Below are 20,659 nucleotides of genomic sequence, written 5' to 3'. Positions count from 1 at the left end.
AATCCCAGAGGCCTGGCTCCTGGGCCCACTCTAACCTCAGGGCAGGGCACTTCCTCCAGAGCAGGCAAAACCTGACCCTAAACCAAACTCTGGGATTAGATACTGTCCCTCCTTTTCTTCTAGGCTACAAAGGCTGGGCTGGAGGGTGCTGGGGAGGGGCTCTCCATGGGAATTTTGCCCAGCAGGAGAGACCCCTCCAGTTTCTCCGAGGTCAGCCCCCACACCACCACCTCTCTCCACCACACACACTCACATGCACGTTACCTCTGAGGTGGGAGCCTTTTGGGTCTCTGTGTGTGTCCGGGAGTGGGAAGCTATGGCTTCTCAAAGCTATGCACAGACCTGCCCCCAACCCCGGAGCTGGGGATGGCGGGAGAATAGACAATTGTTTAGCCAGGGCCACGGTGTGCTCTGTCCAGGCCCAGAGTTGGAGGGGGAAATGAGCCCCCATCTTCATCTCCCCAGCCCTCTCTCAGCGCCCCCACATCCAAGCATTCCACCTCTGTTTTAACACTTGCCACTCTGTGGGCCCACCCCCCTCGAATTTCTCGTGAGTCACCCTCTCTCCTAGATGGGGGAAGGGGGAAGGCAGTGCTGTTAGGAGAGACGGTCAGAGGGGGGAGGAGACCTGGGGAGTCCTGCTCCTGCACGGGAAGGGCCGGGCCGTTTCATCGGGAAGTGGGAGGGGGCCGGCGCCGGGAGGGAAGCGCCTGTCGCCCCGGGCTCAGAGCCACTAACTTAGCGGCGAGGAGTGACTCCACAGCTGGCTCCCCGAGCTCCCTGCCCAGGCCTGGCACGCTCAGCTGCGGCAGCCTCGCAGGCGGTGAGTTGGGGAAGAGAGGGACTACCCGTTGCTTCAATCCCAAATCCTGACCGCCCTGGACGTGAGGCTTTGCTCAGGCTCCTCCGGAGTCCAGGTTTGGGGGAGCAGGAGCGAAGGATGGGGCAGTGAGTGCCCTTGCCGCCAACTGGGAGAGCCCTGGGAGCCACAGGGTGTGTCTGGAAGGAGATGGGATTGCCCGAGGCCGGGGGTGGGGAGGGCGGCGGCTCGTACCAGGTGAGAGAGACGCAGCTGGGGCGGGCGGTAACCACCCGGACCACAACCCTCCCCAGCCCCGGGCCTGCATCCAGGCGGTGCCGCGCGGGACCAGGGGCGGCCATGGCCCGACTCTTCAGCCCCCGGCCGCCACCCAGCGAAGACCTCTTCTATGAGACCTACTACAGCCTGAGCCAGCAGTACCCGCTCCTGCTGCTGCTGCTGGCTGTCGTGCTCTGCGCGCTCCTGGCGCTGCTGGCCGTGGCCTGGGCCAGCGGCAGGGTGAGCAGGCCCCACGGGGGCGGGAGGGTCCCCGCCCAGGGAGCATTTTCGGGGGTGAGACTTGTGGGGTCTCCTTCGCCTGTGCTTTCTTTGCTGGGACCCAGGAAAGAAGCGCTGAACCTTACTAGGAACTATGGTGACCCTGGTCAAGTCACTTGACCTCTCAGGGTCTACACCGGGAGGTAACTGAGCTCTGGAGGCTCCCAAGTTCCCTCGGGGTACTGACACACCTTACCAGCTTCTGTACTCTACTAGTTCTAGAATAAATCCAACCCCAGGTTTTGAGATTTTCTGGGAGAGGGGGAGGATGGAGATTTACACTGGGCCCTGTGGGAATCTGTTTCCTGGTTTTCTTTCCCTCTTAGGGGCTGTGGGCAGTTGTACCCACAGACTTCCAGAAGGCACCTCCATCCCACTCTCATTTAGTCCCCAAATAAGCCCATCTCCAGTTTCTTTTTTTCTTTTTCTTTTTCTTTTTTTTTTTTTGTGTGTGTGGGGGGGAGTCATTCCATTTCTGGAAACATCCCACTCCACGTTTTCTTCTCATTCTTGGGAGGAGAGGTGGGGAGACACCTCACCGGCTAGGGGAGAGGGGGGACAAAGGGTGAAGGCACTCACGGGACTTCTACGCCCTGAGGGGGGTGGCGAGGCCCAGCCTCTGGAAGCGATAGGAGGTTCTTGACGCCCCCTGCTGTCAAAGCCCTGCTTGCAGGGCCGGAAACCCTGAGGTTTGTGCGGGGCGGGGACTCTCCCCAGCAAATTGGTCAAACTTGGATGCATTCATTTCTAAGTGCCTTCTATGCGCTAGGGATTTTTTTTACTCACTTCCCAACCCCAGGATGGTGCCAGGATTCCTATTTGACAGATGAGAAAACTGAGGCTCGGGATGATCGAGGATACACAGATGGCCCATAGGGGACGGGAGCCAGAATTTCTGGGTAGACGGCCGGTGACTGAGCGGCCTCTGCAGCCTGCAGATGTGAGGTGGAACCATACAAAATTGCTGGCTGTGTAGATTACAGATGATCAGCAATTCATTCGATTCGACCTAATATAAATGGCAAGCGGAGGTGCCCTGCCTTATTTTGTACTTGGGTTTGAGACACTTTTCAGAACTGGTCTGGGGCGAAGGGCTGTCCTTTCTTTCTCTTCCTGGACCAGCCCCCAAACCCCACACGCGGCCCTCCCCACAGGAGCTGGCCTCAGACCCGGGCTTCCTGACCACGGTGCTGTGCGCGCTGGGCGGCTTCTCGCTGCTGCTGGGCCTGGCTTCCTGTGAGCAGCGACTGCAGCGCTGGACGCGTGCGCTGTCCGGCCTCGTGTGGGCAGCGCTGCTCGCATTAGGCCATGGCTTCCTGTTCACCGGGGGCGTGGTGAGCGCCTGGGACCAGGTGAGAGGGACGGCAGGCGGAGCAGCGGGTAGGGAGAGGGATCCTGGGCCTCGAACTTGCACCAGGACCCCTATAGAGCAGAGCAGCAGTGCCAGCCTGCAGCTCCTCTTCCCTCCCCTAGGTGTCCTTCTTCCTCTTTGTCATCTTCACCACGTATGCCATGTTGCCCTTGGGTATGCGGGATGCCACGGTCGCGGGCCTCACCTCCTCCTTGTCACACCTGCTGGTCCTCGGGCTGTATCTTGGGCCTCAACGAGACTCAAGACCTGCGCTGCTGCCGCAGGTGAGCGTGCATGCAGAACAGGCTGCGCCCAGGGCCGGCTCCACTAGGCACTGCTGGGTTCATCAGGGCATTCACCAACCCTGTGACGAGCTGTGACTCCATGGCAGCATGCAACCCTGGGCACAGGACACAAACACAGAGAGGTCCCTACCATGCCCTGGTACCCACGGCAGTGCCATGCCTGCAGTCACCAGAAGAGGGTTCTGCACCCCCGGGGAAGGGAGTTGGACAGGAGGCCAGGGTGCTGGGTATAGATGTAGATGATAGAACCCTCACAGAGAATGCAAAAGTTGGAGCTTGAGTAGTTTTGTGCTATGGTGTGTGTGGGATGGGGGGGGGGGGGGGGCAGTGTGTGATGGAGTGGTATTCCAGACAGAGAAGTATGTGCAAAAGTTTCTAGACCTAAGAAGCCATGTTGGTACAGCAGCCAAGAGTGTGGAGCAGAGTGAACTGGGGGGGTGGGGTGGGGGGGAGTGACCTCTGTGTACCCCACTGTGTGGCACGCATTGCCTAGAAATACTTGGGTCTCACATGGTAGTGTCCTCCCCAGCCCCTTTGGAGACCAACTCCAGCTACACACATAGGCACCCCCACCCCTGCCCGGCCTAGCGCCCTCTGAGGTGGCCCTCTCCCACAGCTGGCAGCCAACGCGGTGCTGTTCCTGTGCGGGAACGTGGCGGGGGCCTACCACAAGGCGCTGATGGAGCGTGCGCTGCGCGCCACCTTCCGCGAGGCGCTCAGCTCCCTGCACTCGCGCCGGCGGCTGGACACGGAGAAGAAGCACCAGGTCCGCGGGTAACGGGGGCCGGGAGGGACCTGGGCTGAGAGAGAGGTTACTTCTATCGCACAGCTGGGCTCTTTCCCAAGCTGAGTGACCTGGGCGGGTCACCTGACCTATTTTTTCCTTTGTCAAAAGCGGCTGTTGCCTGCTTGGAAGGCTGCTGGGAGGCTCAGACTGAAGTTGGTTAAAACCCTTTAGAACCCTATGACACTAAAGGAATTCTAATTCCGACTTTGGTGCTGGGAGTTCAGTCCCTAACGGCATCAGTGCAGGATGGGGATACTGGAGCGTAGCTAGTATACGTGGTATGAAGGATCTGGGACAGCGCCCTGGGGAGCCCCTGGCGGGGCTGGGAAAGAGTGTGGGCTCCTCAGGCTTTGGGAAGCCCGGCTCCTGGTTCTAGGGAGCAAGAGGGTTGGTTCTCATAGTGATCTCTCCCAGGAACACCTTCTCTTGTCCATCCTTCCTGCCTACTTGGCCCGAGAGATGAAGGCAGAGATCATGGCACGGCTGCAGGCTGGACAGGGGTCAAGGCCAGAGAGCACCAACAACTTCCACAGCCTCTATGTCAAGAGGCACCAGGGAGTCAGGTACGGGCAAGGATGAGTGGAGAGGAGGGGGCACGGCCTGAGACCTTGGCCCCACTAACTGTAGTCTGCTCTGCCCAGCGTGCTGTATGCGGACATCGTGGGCTTCACACGGCTGGCCAGTGAGTGCTCCCCAAAGGAGTTGGTGCTCATGCTCAACGAGCTCTTTGGCAAGTTTGACCAGATCGCCAAGGTAAAAGGGAGCCTGCCTCCCCGGCTCCCAACACCCCACTCTGGAGAACCCGTTCTAAGGGAATCCCTAACTTATAAAATCCCAATCCCACATCAGAACCCATGTGGGCTCCCAGATACAGCACTGGAAGTAGGAAACCCTTGCAAGCATCCCATCTACTACATACCTCAAATCTGGAAAGGTCTCTCAATAGCTCCACAGATGCCCCAGCCACAGCACCCCAATATGCTCAGAACCCCAACACAGTTGTCTCTGGAAACTATAACCAAATCTAGGTATTCAGATGCTCTAACCTTTGGAGGCCCTTTGCAGCTGCCTGCTTGGACCTTAGGGCGCACCCAAGCAACTTAATCTTGGATCTCCCACCCAAAAAACCTCAATGCTGGGGCTACATTGATGGGCTCAAATCTGAATGCACCCTACACATGCCAAAGGTGGAGAGCCAGAGACACCCTAACCCTCGAAAAACTCTTCTGAGAAAGACACCTGAATGGGAGACCTCAGGCAGCCCCACATCAAGTTAAGGGAGTCCCTAAATCTTACCTAGACATTTCCAAAATCAGAAGTTCTTCAGGAACACCATATTTACTCTAACTTTTTCCAACTTCCTCCCGCCTCCTCTGGCCTCTAACCGGGCACCCCTCTCCCCCCTGCACACACACACTCCCAGGAGCATGAATGCATGCGGATCAAGATCCTGGGAGACTGTTACTACTGTGTCTCCGGGCTGCCCCTCTCCTTACCAGACCACGCCATCAACTGCGTGCGCATGGGGCTGGACATGTGCCGGGCCATCAGGTCAGCGCAGGCGGGCGGGCAGGAGGAGTCCTGAGGGATGGGTGTGGGAGAGGAGCAGGCAGGGCAAAGGAAGTCTTCCTGGAGAAAAGGAGGGGTGGGGCGCAGGCCGGGCTGAAGGCAGCACTCAGACTGTTCCTCACACACCCTGCTCAGGAAACTACGGGCAGCCACCGGTGTGGACATCAACATGCGCGTGGGCGTGCACTCGGGCAGCGTGCTCTGTGGAGTCATCGGGCTGCAGAAGTGGCAGTACGATGTCTGGTCCCATGACGTCACACTGGCCAACCACATGGAGGCAGGTGGCGTGCCAGGGTGAGACCTGGGGCTCCGGGAAGCTACCACAGGAGGCCAACCAGGTCTCCCCTTGGCTGTCTCTCTTTTCATCATTCATGAAAATGAGCACAGTCCCATGTGGGGCTCAGGGAGATCCTGGGTGCAGGAAGGGGAGCTGGAAGACACCTCCTGTAGCACAGGGCCTTGCTTGAAGTGAGAACCTCGGGAATGATCCTGGAAATAAATGAGAGCTTGGAGGTGCTCCCTCCTAACTCCCATTGTCCCCTCCTTCTAGACGAGTCCATATCACAGGGGCTACCCTGGCCCTGCTGGCAGGAGCTTACGCTGTGGAGGATGCACCCACAGAACACAGGGACCCGTACCTTCGGGAGCTAGGGGAGCCCACGTACCTGGTCATCGATCCCCGGGTAAAAGCCTAACCTGGAACCCAGGGGCTGGCCCACCCTAACCACCCACAGCCACAGGCTTGGTCTCTTCTTTGCCAGACCTGAGTTCCTGGGTCCTAGTGTGTATATGTCTCAGGGGAAGGGACACGAGCCTCTAAGGGGTATGGGGAGAATGGGGGGAGGGGGTTGGGGGAGAGGGAGTGGCGGCGCAGTGGGCGGGCGTGCGGTGGAAGGGGGGTTGTAATCTTGACTGTCAGCGTTCTTACACCCCAGGCTGAGGAAGAGGATGAGAAAGGCACTGCAGGCGGGTTGCTGTCCTCTCTTGAGGGCCCCAAGATGCGTCCATCACTGCTGATGACCCGCTACCTGGAATCCTGGGGTGCAGCCAAGCCTTTTGCCCACCTGAGCCATGTAGAGAGCCCTGTGTCCACCTCTACTCCTCTCCCGGTATGTTCACCTCCACCATGAGCTCCAGCATTTACATAAACCCACCCCCACTGCCCATTCCTAGCCTCCTGCCCCCATCACCAGCCACCTGATGATATCCCGAGGTCCTGAGCTCTCTGGTCACCCCAGTTGCTGACTCTGGACTTTCTTGCCATTCTTTCCAGAGAAAGGGCAAAGATGAGTGCCCTCTGAGCTCACCACGGAGAAGATGTGAGATTCCCATAGACCCCGGGTCCATTGCTCTCCAACCCCCCCTCAGGAAGCCCTTTCCCCTGGTACTCCACGCCTCCTGACTCTGAAGCTAGTGGTCGTACCCATTCCCACCAGAATATGTCTTTTTTAAACTCAATTCCTGCAACTACTTGCTCTTTTTTTTTTTTCTTCAATGCCCACTAGGACTGGGAAAGTGGGGCAACTGGTTGTTACCCCCACTCTTTGGCACTTGTACACAGGTAAAATGAGGTGGCAGTAAAAATCTCACATGGCTTTGAAGAAGGAAGTCACCATGAGCAGGCAGGAGTGATGGAGGGAGCAGGGAGCAGACCTGCACCTTCTGTAGGGGAAGCTAGAGCAGGGCCAATTGCTGGCTGATCCTATGCATAACACCTTCAGGTCATCACTGACCCCCAGCTAGTGCAGGAGCTTGGATCTTCCTTACCTCTAGCTCTGAGGATGGTGCTTGATGATGAGTGACCAGAACCCTCATTCATGCAGTCAGGCTATGTTCCTCAAGGCTTCCCCCAGGATTAGTTTCCTCTGTCGGCTCTCTTCCACCTTCCCTGATCTTCCCCAAACCTGTTATGCATTTCCAGCCACCTTTCTGCAGATCCTCCAAGAATCTTGCCTGCTAATACAACTGGTTGGGTTTTATGGGATGACTCCAGAGTGCCCTTTCCATGTTTCCTTCCGCTCCTTTCCCATTCATCAGGAAAGCAAGCAAGAGCTCAGCGACCACTGGGGAGTGAGGGGACATTGGCAGCTGAGTAGTTAATTTCAAGCCTCAATCTAGGGGGAGGGAGGGGTCAGAAGGTCTAAGCTGGCAGGAGGGAGAGGAAGGAAGAACCCAAGACCTAGTTGATTGAGCTGATTGTTGCAGGCTGAGGCCTCTGGGGGTGGGTTGTTGCTGGGAGCCCAGGGAAGTGAGATAACATTTGGGTGCAATCCCCCTTGTGGGGATGCCCCCCCACCCAGGACCCATGTCAGACCTTCACAACCCCAACTAAGGTGCAGGCTAAGAAATATCATAGTGGAGGAGTAGGAGTCCCTTGATTTATAGACAGGACTTCACCAGCCCAGAAATTCACTTCTCAGCCTCAAAGTCCCAGGATCCCAGTCACGTGTTAGAAATGCTGAGAATCACAACCGGCTTATTCTTAAACAATGTGGAACTGTGGGGTGGTGGGTCTATGTTTGTGCTGGTAGATCCCATTTATCCAGTCACTCCTTCCACGATGTTGAGTATCTGCTATGCGGCAGGCTCTAGGCTAGTTCTTGAGAAGACAGGAGTAAATAAGATGTTCCCCCTGCCTTCAAATAACTTACAGGCATTGGGGGAAGGGGGGAAAGAGGGAATCGGCAGATAGGAAGTCTGGAAAAAACTTAGGCCCATGCTTAGATGCATAGATGTTTCATACCTAAAACATACTTCTCAGTCTTTCTCTCTTGTTCAGTCTTTCCCTTGCCTCTCACACACGTAAGCTTTTGCTTGAGAGGGGTGATATGGCCCCGATGACCCTCTTCCTTCACAGGGGCAAGGGAACAGGGAATAAGATCACCACACTTCTTACCCTGGGCCACGGCTGCAGCGCTTCACCCTCTTCCTTGATGCTGTCCTCACCTTTTTGTTTGCTGTTCATTGTCTTTTTTTTTTTCTTTTTTTTATAGATATATTTGTGCTCTGCTTACACACACTTTATATATATATATATATATATATATATATATATATATATATATATATATTATTGAATTCTTACAGAGAGGAAGGGAGAGAGATAGAGAGCCAGAAACGTCGATGAGAGAGAAACATCGACCAGCTGCCTCCTGCACACCCCCTACCGGGGATGTGCCCACAACCAATGTACATGCCCCTGACCAGAATCGAACCTGGGACCCTTCAGTCTGCAGACCGACGCTCTACCGCTGAGCCAAACCGGTTTCGGCTGCTGTTCATTTTCTTTGTTCTTTTTGGGGTTTTTTAATAAATTTTTATTGTTCATATTATTACAAATGTTCCTTCCCTCCCCCCTTCATTGCTCTCCTCCACCAGGTTCCCACCCCACCCTCTGCCCTTTCCCCACCCCCCATTGTCCTCATCCATAGGTGCACAGTTTATGTTCAGTCTCTTCCCACATCCCCCTCTCCCCTTTTTTCCCCCAAGAATCGTCAGTTCACTACCCTTCCATACCTCTGATTCTATTATATTCAACAGTTAATATTGTTCATCAGATTGTTTTTAATTTCCTTGATTTTTAGATTCACTTGTTGATAGTTACGTATTTGTTGTTCATAATTTTTATCTTTATTTACTTTCTCTTCTGAAAGAACCCCTTTCAGCAATTCATATAATTCTGGTTTGGTGGTGATGAACTCCTTTAGCTTTTTTTTATTAGTGAAGCTCTTTATCTGACCTTCGATTCTGAGTGATAGCTTTGCTGGATAGATTATCTTTGGCTGTAGGTTCTTACTATTCATCACCTTGAATATTTCTTGCCATTCCCATCTGGCCTGCATGGTTTCTGTTGAGAAATCAGCAGACAATCGTATAGGTGCTCCTTTATAGGTAACTACCTGCTTTGCTCTTGCTGCTTTTAATATTCTCTCTTTGTCTTTTGCTCTTGGAATTTTAATTATGATTTGTCTTGGTGTGGTCCTCTTTGGATTCCTTTTGTTTGGAGTTCTGTGCGCTTCCTGGACTTGTAAGTCTAATTCTTTCACCAGGTGGGGGAAGTTTTCTGTCACTATTTCTTTCAGTATGTTTTCGATATCTTGCTCTCCCTCATCTTCTGGGACCCCCATAATTCTGATGTTGGTTCGTTTGAAGTTGTCCCAGAGGTTTCTTACATTATCTTCAATTTTCTGGATTCTCTTGCCTTCTAGCTTCTGCGGAGGTGTGTCTTCTGGCTCTTTATGTCCCAAATCTTTGACTTGATTCTTGCGATCTTCCATTCTGTTTTTAGGACTTTGTATAATATTTTTTATTTCAGACAATGTATTCTTTATTTCTTGTTGATCCCTTATCATTTCTTGTTGATTCCTTATTAATTTTAGTTGATCCCTTTTCATATCCTCATAGCTCTTATCGATCTTTTCTAGGAAATTCTTGAAAAGCCTTATAAGCGTAGATTTGAACTCTATATCCAGTCGCTTTTTGTCCTCCATTTCTTTCATTTGTGATCTATTTTCGCAGCTTCCCTGATGGGGCGGAGTTTCAGGGTGGAGCCTACAGCTTTGGCTTCTGTCAGCCCCTCCCTATGGGGCTCCTGCATCTCAGGGTCCTTCAGTACTCGTTGCAAGCGCCTCTGAGAGAAAGGTGCCCTCGATTTTAGCCTGGTACCAAACAGACTAGGCTCTCCCCCAATGAGCCCAGAACTGGGGTTCAGTTCAGTTGGAAGTGAGATTGGAGGTGGCGTTCAGAGCAGTCTGGAGCCCCTGTCTCCTTCCCGCCAGGGCAATCCAGAGGCACAGCCAACCATCCCTTCTTTGAGCACAATGTGCGCGCCTCCGGGACCTCTTTTCACCGCTCCCCCGGGGTTCCGCCTTACAGCCCAGCTCCCTATGGATGAGCCTGGATCCCCGGGGTCTGGCCTAGAACTGGGGTTCAGAGTAGTCGGAACTGGAACCCAGCACAGTCAGAGCTTTTATCTCCTTCCTGCTAGGGAACGCCATCCAGGCACTCAGCCGCCCCGCCCTTCCTCTCCGGCTCAGTCCTCTCCGCCCGCCATGTGTCTCCGTATCTTAGGCTTTTACAGCTCCTCTGCTCTTCCTTCTGGTTTTCTCCTTGCTTCTCGTTGTAGAATTTCCAGTCAGTCAACTTTCCTGTAGTTCTGGGTAATGTCCATTTTATATTTTAGTTGTATTTTATTGAAATTGTTGTGTGTGGCTGCAGCTAGGTGTTTACCTGTTCAGCCATCTTGGATTCTCCCTCAGCCATCTTGGATTCTCCCCATTTTCTTATCTCTGCACACACTCCACATGCGGACTTGAACCTTGGAAATGACTTGAACCTTGTTTTCTCTCTCTCTCTCTCTCTCTCTCTCTCTCTCTCTCTCTCTCTCTCTCTTTCCTTCTTCTCCATTTTTTTGTTTTCCACCCCCACTACCTTCCAGCTCAGCCTGACTGTGGCAAAAGGTCAGAGGGGAGTGAGAATGTTCTGCATTGTCACTTCAATGAGCACCGATAAGGGTTTTTTGGCATCCCAGGGTGATAGAAAAGTCCCTGACCTTGGCACTATGTAGTCCTTAGGGGAAATGCAGCACAAGGGAGCCAGCACTCAAGCCCGTAGAAGATACGTGTGGCCTTGTAAATGATAGAAACTAACTATGAGGAAATCAGAGTATAAAGACCCTGAGAGTCAAAAGAGTCAGGAGGAGGATTGAAAACTGCGACAACATTTAACATTGCCCCAAATAAGCACTTTTCTGGAGCTGATGTACCTGGAAAAAGGCAAAGCAGGGTCAATAAGGTAGAGAGTTGACCCTGGTGAAAGCAGCTGTCACCCAAATTACAAAGGCTGAAAGAGAAAGAGGGAAACGGAGGCCTTTGGCTCAAATAAACTCTTTTTTTAAATATGTATTTTATTGATTTTTTTCACAGAGAGGAAGGTAGAGGGATCAAGAGCTAGAAATATCGATGAGAGAGAAACATCGACCAGCTGCCTCCTGCACACCTCTGACCGGGGATGTGCCCGCAACCAATGTACATGCCCTTGACCGGAATCAAACCTGGGACCTTTCAGTCCGCAGACCGATGCTCTATCCACTGAGCCAAACTGGTTTTGGCTAAACTCTTATTTTAAAAGTTTAAAAAATAATAAGAAAATAAAGAGTCAGGAAGAATCATTGAGCAAATGTGGCTTGAACTTCTTCTAATGACTATTAGAAGCAGGGGAAATAGCCAGATCAAATGCTCAAGGTCAAAAATGTGTGTAGATACGAATGCCTCACTCCAGAGAGCTTCCAAGGATGCTCACCATCTTCCCATCTTCTCTCCTCCCTGTCTTCTCTCAACAGGAGAAGGCCCTGGCTTCTTTCAGCCCCCAGTGGAGCCTGGACCGGTAAGGAGGCCTGAGCAATTTTTTTTAAATTATTTTTTATTGTTTTCAGATTGGGAGAGGAAGAGAGATAGAAGCATCAATGATGAGAGAGAGAATTATCCACTGGCTGCCTTCTCCATGTGGTTCTTCAATTTGGGTTCGAGCCCAAAACCTGGGCATGTGCTCTGACTGGGCATCGAACTGCGACCTCCTGATTCCTAGGTCAATGTTCGACCACTGAGTCACACCGGCTGGACATGCCCAAGTAATTTTGACAGTGGGACTGTCTGGGTGATCTACCTCCATCCTCGGGTGGAGTGGAGGTGGCTCCTGCTTTGCCCAGATGCTTTTGAAGGTCTCCATGGTGACAAGCCAGCCTTTCCCTGTATAGGAGTCGTACACCCCGAGGACTAGATGATGAAATGGACACTGGGGATGCCAAGTTCTTCCAGGTCATCGAACAGCTCAACTCTCAGAAGTATGGAAAAGAAAAGAGGGCTGGGAGTGCTGCGGGTATTGGGCTCGCGTGGTAGGGCAGGGATGGTGTTCCCCCGATGATCTGGAGGGAAGGGAGCTTCTATCCTGCTCCAGCCTCAGGAAAGACCCGCCTGACCATCCCCTCCTGCCCTGCTCTTTTCTCTCTGGGTCTTACTGCCCCCACCTCCCACCAGACAGTGGAAGCAGTCGAAGGACTTCAACCCACTGACACTTTACTTCCGAGAGAAGGAAATGGAGAAAGAGGTGGGCTGCGCAGGTGGGGGGAGGGCGTTAGAGAATGGCCTGTGGTCCCATCTCCCCTCCCCAGGTCTGCTCAGTTTGTGGTTCTGGGGGTGAGGGAGGGCATGTGCCTCTCTCTGAAAGGAAAGTCACCCTGTAGATTGAATTATTGAGTGGTGATGGGGGAGGGGAGGGAACCTCCTTGGAGAATACATAGCAAATACCTGGGACTGCACTGAAGGGTGGGGCCGTGAGTCTGGAGGGGCCACTCCTTGCCCTGGGATTGACACCTTCAAGGTCATGAGCAGCACTGGTGACCCTGTCTCCACCCTGACCCCCTCTCTTGCAGTATCGACTCTCTGCACTCCCTGCCTTTAAATACTATGCAGCCTGCACATTCCTGGTTTTTCTCTCCAACTTCATCATCCAGATGCTGGTGACAAACAGGTAAAAGAGCCCAGAAAAGGAAGTCCCGATTCTCAAAAAATGGGCCCTCTTGGTTTTTCTGATCCCCGGTACCCACTTTCTTCTTTTGACTACTTCTGGCACCAATTCACAGAGGAAATGGAAATATGTGTTCTGGGAACCATGATATCCCTGCCCAACTTACTACCAGAAATCCTGAGGATAAACTATATCCTGTGGACCCAAGCATTTTCACATGCCTGTCTCTTGATTCTAACAACGTTCCCAGGAAGGAGGTTTTCTTCCCACTAGAAGCCCGAATCTCACAGTGAACAAGCATAGAAAGTAGGTCCTCACTCCCAGTCCACAGCTAGGAGTGGCGAGGACTTGTTCAAAACTCAGCCAGGTGAAAGAGCTTTGGCCTCAAGGCCGGAGACCAGTCTGATGCAGCCTCAGCCACTTTTGTGAGCACCCTGCCTCCTTCCAATATTGCTCCTGTCTTATTAGTTCCTGTCCCACTCAAACGCTGCCCTAGACCCCTCAGCTTTCTCATATCATCATGCAATGCCTGTTACCAGCCCACACCCCCTTGGCAGCCAGTTCAGATCCCCAGAACCACTTCTCCCCCTTCCAACCAGATGATACAGTGACTTTTCCACACACAGGGAACCTATTGTGGTTCTTCAAGGCCTCACTCTTGTCTCCCTTTAGGCCCCCAGCTCTGGCCATCACCTATAGCATCACCTTCCTCCTCTTCCTCCTCCTCCTCTTCGTCTGCTTCTCAGAGCACCTGACGGTGAGGTGGGCTGTGGGGTGGAAGTGGAGAATGGGAGCTCTGACCACAGCCTGCTCCCACCCTGTGGCTAAGACTCCCACGCTTCTTCCACAGAGGTGCGTCTTAAAAGGCCCCAAGATGCTGCACTGGCTGCCTGCATTGTCCGGCCTGGTGGCCACACGGCCTGGACTACGAGTCGTCCTGGGCACTGCCACCATCCTCCTCATCTTTACCATGGCCATTACCAGCCTGGTGAGGGCAGAGGAGGCCCTACGCAATCCCATCAGGGCATGTTGAGCATGCCAAATCTGAAAGGGAACCCTTGAATTTGGGAGGACAGCTAGACCAAGGCCAGGGGATATTGAAAGTGTCGGACAAGTAATGAAAAAAATGACAATCACTCATGGTCTACTATCTGGGCATAATCATTATTAACTCTTAGATGGACATCCTTCATGTATATTACGTAGCTCACCCACTATGATTTTGTAGTGGAGTTTGGCTGATTTTTCATTCCTAGAATTCTATCCCTGAAAGCCACTTTAAGAATCATCCTCCAGCCGAGAAGAGGAAGCTCATGCCCAGAGAGGTTGAGTGGCTGGCAAGAGATCACACAGTGGATCCCTAGAAGTCTAGCACTCATGACACCCACTCCCCTAATCCCTGCTCACCCCACCAGTGAGGGCCCTCATCATCCAGAAATAGTGGAATCTGCTCCTTTGGAGTCTGTCCCTGACTTATCCCTGGATCAGAGAGACCCAGCACAAGCCCCATTGTGCCCAAGGAGCTGCCTGATCACCTCAGCTCCTCATCTCTTTCTGCAGTTCTTCTTACCGGCAACTTCAAACTGCCCTTTTGGGGCTCCCAATGTGTCCTCCATGGCTTTCAACCTCTCCTGGGAGCTCCCTGGGTCCCTGCCTCTCATCAGTATTCCAGTGAGTGTCCGGAACAGCCCTGACTCTCCTTCCCCCAGAACCTTCCCTGGCTCCTCCCCTGCCTCCTTAATTGAAGAACACTCCACGCTATGATTGGGACAGACATAAGTCACACTTGGTGTGTGTTTGTATGTATGAAACCCCCTGCCTCCAGACAGGACCTAGGAGGGGCGGGCCGGAAGCTCTCAGGTATCCTCCTACCCCGCCTGTGGAACATGTCCCACCTCCTGACCAGCCTGCCTGGACCCACAGTACTCCATGCACTGCTGCGTGCTGGGTTTCCTCTCCTGCTCCCTCTTTCTGCACATGAGCTTCGAACTGAAGCTGCTGCTGCTCCTGCTATGGCTGGTGGCCTCCTGCTGTCTCTTCCTGCACTCCCACGCCTGGCTGTCGGACTGCCTCGTCGCCCGCCTCTATCTGGGCTCCTTGGACTCCAGGTAAGTGTGGCATCTGGAGAGAGGTGCCCAGGAGCTCTGGGATTAGGTGAGGTAGAATAGGGCAGAACTGCCCTTACTTCACTGACCTGAACCACCCACTGGGCAAAGCAGGGGGGAGGCTGGGGACTCCTTGGGCACTAGGGGCATGTGGAAGCTATCGTGAAAGGGCGGGACAAGAGACAACCCTGATTCATGGCCTCCTCAGGCCAGGGGTGCTGAAAGAGCCCAAACTGATGGGAGCCATCTCCTTCTTCATCTTCTTCTTCACACTCCTTGTCTTGGCTCGGCAGGTAAGTTACCCAGTTCTTCCCTATGAAGGGTGTGGTGTGGGTCCCCACAGTTATGACTTGGTGTCTCCTACCCTTTTCTTAATCTGGTGTCTTCAGGCTTGAGTCCCAGAGGTGTACCCATTGAAATTTTTTAAGTAAAATTTCTTGTTCCCTTTTTCACTTCTCCGCTCCCCAAGTAGAGTGCCCTCAAATTCTCTTCTCCCCATTCCCTTCTCCCTTCCACCACCAATCTAGGCATGCCCATGCTTAAGAAAAAAATTGCTGTCAATTCTCCCCACCATAGTTTGAATCTAGTTTTAAGGGAGTCTCCCCAGGGCTAATTTCACGTTAAGCCTTATCTCTAAACTGTGGGGTAGGCCTGGCAGGCATAGTTCAGTGGTTGAGCATCTACCTATGAACCCAGAGACCATGGCTGGATTCCAGTCAGGACACATGCTTAGGGTTGCAGGTTCAATCCCCAGAAGGGGTGTGTGCAAGGGGCAGCCAATCAATGGGATTCTCATCACTGATGTTTCTATTTCTCTCTCCCTCTTCTTTTCCTCTCTGAAATCAATAAAAATACATTTAAACTGTGGGTGGGGTGATTTTAGGCATCATGGAGTTTGGTGAATGCTCAGAATCTGGGGTTTCTCCTGTGCTGTGTCTCCCCATGGCCCCCCGTCACCCTCCCCAGAATGAATATTATTGCCGCCTGGATTTCCTGTGGAAGAAGAAGCTGAGGCAGGAGCGGGAGGAGACAGAGACGATGGAGAATCTGACTCGGCTTCTCTTGGAGAATGTGCTGCCTGCACACGTGGCCCCCCAGTTTATTGGCCAGAACCGGCGCAATGAGGTGACACCCTACCTCTGACTCCTGAGCCTCAGACACTATAGGGACTCATTTTGGATGAAAGTCTTGGCCCTTAGCCCAGCCTCTCTGGACACCCCCAGAGTGGGTCAGGAAGCCACCCAAGACCCTCCATATCCCTGTCAGATACCTCCCATTTTCACAAGATCTTAGGCTCTGGTCTTGGTGAGCAAAGAGTCTCTGCATTCCAAGTTCTTAGAAAGACTGTCTTCTCCAACCCATGACCACACCATACCTTCAGAAGCTTTATCAAGTGTTGATGAGAGCTGTGTGGAGGATACAGTCCACCCATCTCTCTACACCTGCACTATCCAGTATGGTAGCCATTAGCCATGTGTGATCATTTAACCTTAAATATATTAAATGGAAAATTAATGTGACAACATAGGATTGACCTAGAGGATATTATGCTAAGTGAAATAAGTTAGACAGAGAAAGACAAATACCATATGATTTCACTTATATGTAGAATCTAAAGAACAAAATAAATGGCAAAGCAGAAGCAAACTCACAGATATAGAGAACAAACTGATGTCTGGCAGTTAGGAGGGATCGAATCCATGCACCAGGCCTCTAGTATAAAATAATATTGAATGTCAACTGTAATTGACAATTTTTTTAAAAAGTGGGCCTGAGAAACCCCAGGCTCTCACCCCTAACCCCAATGAAAGCAGAATCCCAGGCCCCGGTCCTTGGGCACTGTTTTTCTCTCTCTCTCTACCCATGATCTCACTGTGTGACCTCAGGCATGCTATATAATTTTCAGTTCTTGTAAGTAAACCTGTATCTTAAAAGAGAGAGGAAGAGAAGGAGAGGGAGAAAATTCAGTTCCTCAGTCACACTGGCCTCATTTCATGTGCTCAATAGCTGCATGTGGCTAATAGCCACCATATTGGACAACACATACACAGAACATTTCCATCTCCACAAAAATTTCTATTGGATGACTCTGCTCTAGATCCTCAAATATATTGCTACAGTCAGACCATCAGAAGGTCACCCACATATTTGTACCACCTTCTTTGTAGCACCACCACCCCATTCTTTGCTATGGAAATGCTCTTGGCCTATATCGAGGGGTGTTGGCAAAAACAGTTCAGGGACTATTTCACAGCCTTATATGCTCACCACCTGCTCCCTACTCTCAAGGTCAGACATACTTCTACTTCTGGTTTCTGCTGCTAGGGGCTCTGGGTATCTTGTAACTGATCCTGTTTTTGTGTTCACATTGGCTCTAGAAAGCTCAAAGCCAGAATCTAGGACTAAGATGGCACCCATATAGTGAACCAACCTCAGATCTGATTCCATCTTTACAACCTTACCCTTATTTTCTCTTAGCCTTATTTTCCCTATTATTTATTTATTTGATCTTGCAAATTATACATCTTTATAATCTGATTTAACTCACTTAACAACTTTCAGCAATAGAAAGGATATAAAGATAATTCCCATCAGCATGATCCCAGTTCTAGAAGTGACTCCCTTCATATTGCTATGAGGTGATCTTGACCCCAAATCTCTGCCTCTCCTGGAATCAAAATGAGACCCAATCTTTGACTCCTGAGTCACATCCTTAGGGTAACCTGGCTTTCCTCCTTCCCCTCCTCTCCAATCCTTCTTACACAGAGGGAAAGGCATAGGGACACCAGTACAGGAAGGGAAAGAATGTGGCCTACAGTCTCACCCCAGCCTCTCACCCTCCCAGGACCTCTACCACCAGTCCTATGAGTGTGTCTGTGTCCTCTTCGCCTCAGTCCCAGACTTCAAGGAGTTTTACTCTGAATCCAACATCAACCACGAGGGGCTAGAGTGTCTGCGGCTGCTCAATGAGATCATTGCTGATTTTGATGAGGTGACAACTCTGAGGGTTCCCCAGATCCTATGTCCGGAGTTCTAGGATTTCCTACCAGTCCATCCTTCTGCTTTGCTCTTCTGGCCATTAGCCCCTTCTGCCCTCTCTAGCCTTTCCACTCTTCCTCTGATGCCTCAACTCTACCTTCTCCAGCAACTGTGTTCACTACCATCTCTCCCTCCTGCCACCATTCCTAACCTCTAACCGGTCCTTTAGCCTGGGGCTGGGTTTTGGGGAGAGAGGAGTGGGAAAGCAAGAGAGAATGGGTACACAGCCTCCCATCTATACAGCTGCTCTCTAAGCCCAAGTTCAGTGGGGTGGAGAAGATCAAAACCATCGGCAGCACCTACATGGCAGCTACAGGCTTAAATGCCACCTCCGGACAGGATGCACAGCAGGTACAGCATTCCTTCCTTACTTACCGTCCCTCACCTGTGCACTTATTGGTGGGTTCGTGAATGGGCCTTAATCCTGGGCCCTCATTGGCCCATTCTGGTGGCCATCCCATTGCCAGGATGCTGAGCGAAGCTGCAGCCACCTAGGCACCATGGTGGAATTTGCAGTGGCCCTTTGTTCTAAGCTGGACGTTATCAACAAGCACTCATTCAACAACTTCCGCTTGCGTGTGGGTAAGGGCCTCCCCTTGCTGGGTCAGTCTGAGACCTCCTCCACATCTTCCCAAGCTCTCCCTCCCCCATGTCCTTGGTAAGCTGCTTTCCAGGTCAGCCCTGGCCCTCCCTCCAGACTCACCTTTTGAGATGGAGCATGAAGCTGCTGGGCCAGGGACCTATGAGGCACACGCATTCCCTTCCCTAAGCACTCCTCCAGCCCCACACTCCTTTCTTCCAACGCCCCAGGGCCCTTCTCCCTAGTTTCCTTAAGGTCTTTTTTTCCCTATCCCTCCTCATATCTCCCACATTTTTATCTCTTATCAGGGCTAAACCATGGACCAGTAGTGGCCGGAGTGATAGGAGCCCAGAAACCACAATATGACATCTGGGGCAACACAGTGAATGTGGCCAGTCGCATGGAGAGTACAGGAGTCCTGGGCAAGATCCAAGTGAGGGAGCCACATTGGCGTCATGGGGGCAGCGGTTAAGGTTGGGGCCAAGCCTATACTCCCTCACCTTCCTCCAATTGCAGGTGACTGAGGAGACAGCCCGGGCCCTGCAGTCCTTAGGCTATACCTGCTACAGCAGGGGTGTTATCAAAGTCAAAGGCAAAGGGCAGCTGTGTACCTACTTCCTCAACACAGATTTGACAAGAGCTGGACCTCCCTCAGCCACCCTAGGCTGAGGCCCCACTCCCTTCTCTTCACCTCAACAATCCTCGATAAAGAGACTGGTATGTCTGGAGCCAGTTTATGCCAGAAGCTGCTGATATGGCTTCTGGGATCACCTCCTTGCTTCTCAGCAGGACTGCTTTTTCCCAGGTCGAAATGAGTGTTTGTGTGTGTGCAAGCATGAGCATGAATGTATGGAGGGTGTGTTTCTTCTCACAAGTTCGGGAAGAGAACTGCCTCAGCCTCCCTGCCTGCCTGCCAACCCGATTCTAGTATTTTGTAAACCTTGGAAGTATGAAGAATTTTAGCCACATAACTCAACACAAGGATTTGTCCTTTCCTGCTCTCCACTCACAAATATTGGAAGGAATCTCCAGGGAAAATGTCATTTGACCTTTATTCATTCAACACTAAACAGACACTTTTTATTCTGTGCTTACTATGCAACATCGATTAAGAGGACTTGGAAATAATCTATTAGGTCTCTCCCAACTTCTAAAATTGACCCATGATGCTTTCCAGTGAGGATTTGTAGGCACCTTGGGGCTCTCCTGTTCTCAGGCCCTTGCTCCCTTCTGCTGATATTATGTGGGTCTTGAAACATCTATGGTTCATTCCCAACTGCTCATATTTTGGGGTCCATGAGGCTTTGTTGCAGATGTTGCACACGGATTTTTAATTTTTTTTCCTAGTTGCTCTTTCTTTGTTTTTGTTTTTTTTGTGTTTTTTTTTAATGGGAAAGATTTAAAAAGTAGACCACTACCACTGCTGCCACCATCTTCCTAAAATGTCAGAATAGAGGCTCTAAGACAACAGTCATCTCTAGAAAAGAATGACTCATCCTTTTCCCTTTGGGGCATCTTCATTTCCTAAGGGTGACCAGAGTACCCTCTGCCCCACCCTGTGAGATCCTCATCTGAATTTTAACCTAAGATAAGATCTGCTGACTTGGTTCTCAAGTGAGGCCTTCTTGGAAGATGGAGGGAAGGAAGGCAATCCCCTTGAATACCTACCACTGAGAGGATGAAGATTAGTAGCAGGAAGTTGGAGTCATGCTGACAAAGATAACTATCACTAGCATCTGGGTACAGGCGGTGCTAACTTTTCTCAGAAGGTGGGCTGAATGGGAGTCTGGAGTGATGAGTCCACATGGTTGATCGTCCCGGACCAGCTCTTCCAGGAGTCTGCAAACCTGTGTTGTTCTAAGTGTGATCTGCAAGCCACCCTTGTCCGAATGGGGCAAGTGGTGGTGGTGGAGGGGGGGTCATTTCTATATCTGTCTTTGTGTCCCTTCTAAGACTGAAAATCATGGTAAACTAAAGGATGTGCCTCTCCACTATAGAGAACGACCCCCACAAAGACACCTATCCCCCATAACACACATGTC

General features: G+C 51.8%; 1 protein-coding gene across 4 annotated transcripts; it reads left to right on the top strand.

The window, feature by feature from the left end:
• The first annotated feature begins 704 nt into the window (after positions 1-704).
• Positions 705-20,034, top strand: ADCY4 (adenylate cyclase 4). Of its 4 annotated transcripts, none has more exons than XM_036450261.2 (26): positions 705-823; positions 1,114-1,318; positions 2,512-2,709; positions 2,831-2,992; positions 3,630-3,779; positions 4,215-4,363; positions 4,442-4,553; positions 5,224-5,351; positions 5,505-5,663; positions 5,920-6,052; positions 6,305-6,478; positions 11,710-11,753; positions 12,124-12,210; positions 12,404-12,473; positions 12,799-12,896; positions 13,566-13,650; positions 13,744-13,881; positions 14,454-14,564; positions 14,817-15,001; positions 15,207-15,291; positions 15,965-16,123; positions 17,844-17,990; positions 18,281-18,388; positions 18,505-18,619; positions 18,926-19,050; positions 19,134-20,034. In XM_036450261.2, exons 2-26 carry the CDS (start codon positions 1,160-1,162, stop codon positions 19,284-19,286), a joined length of 3,234 nt encoding a protein of 1,077 aa, XP_036306154.1. In that variant the 5' UTR covers positions 705-823; positions 1,114-1,159; the 3' UTR covers positions 19,287-20,034. The 4 variants fall into 4 exon arrangements, 3 of the variants coding, with proteins under 3 accessions (XP_036306154.1, XP_045440925.1, XP_045440920.1); XM_045584964.1 differs by having other exon boundaries at positions 742-823; positions 1,132-1,318; XM_045584969.1 differs by lacking the exon at positions 1,114-1,318 and having other exon boundaries at positions 728-823.
• Positions 20,035-20,659: the final 625 nt, after the last annotated feature.

Source organism: Pipistrellus kuhlii, unplaced genomic scaffold (assembly GCF_014108245.1).
Source record: "Pipistrellus kuhlii isolate mPipKuh1 unplaced genomic scaffold, mPipKuh1.p scaffold_m20_p_1, whole genome shotgun sequence".
Taxonomy (NCBI): Eukaryota; Metazoa; Chordata; class Mammalia; order Chiroptera; family Vespertilionidae; genus Pipistrellus; species Pipistrellus kuhlii.
The sequence above is the reverse complement of the archived record's forward strand: the minus strand, read 5'-3'. Positions and strand labels throughout refer to the sequence as shown.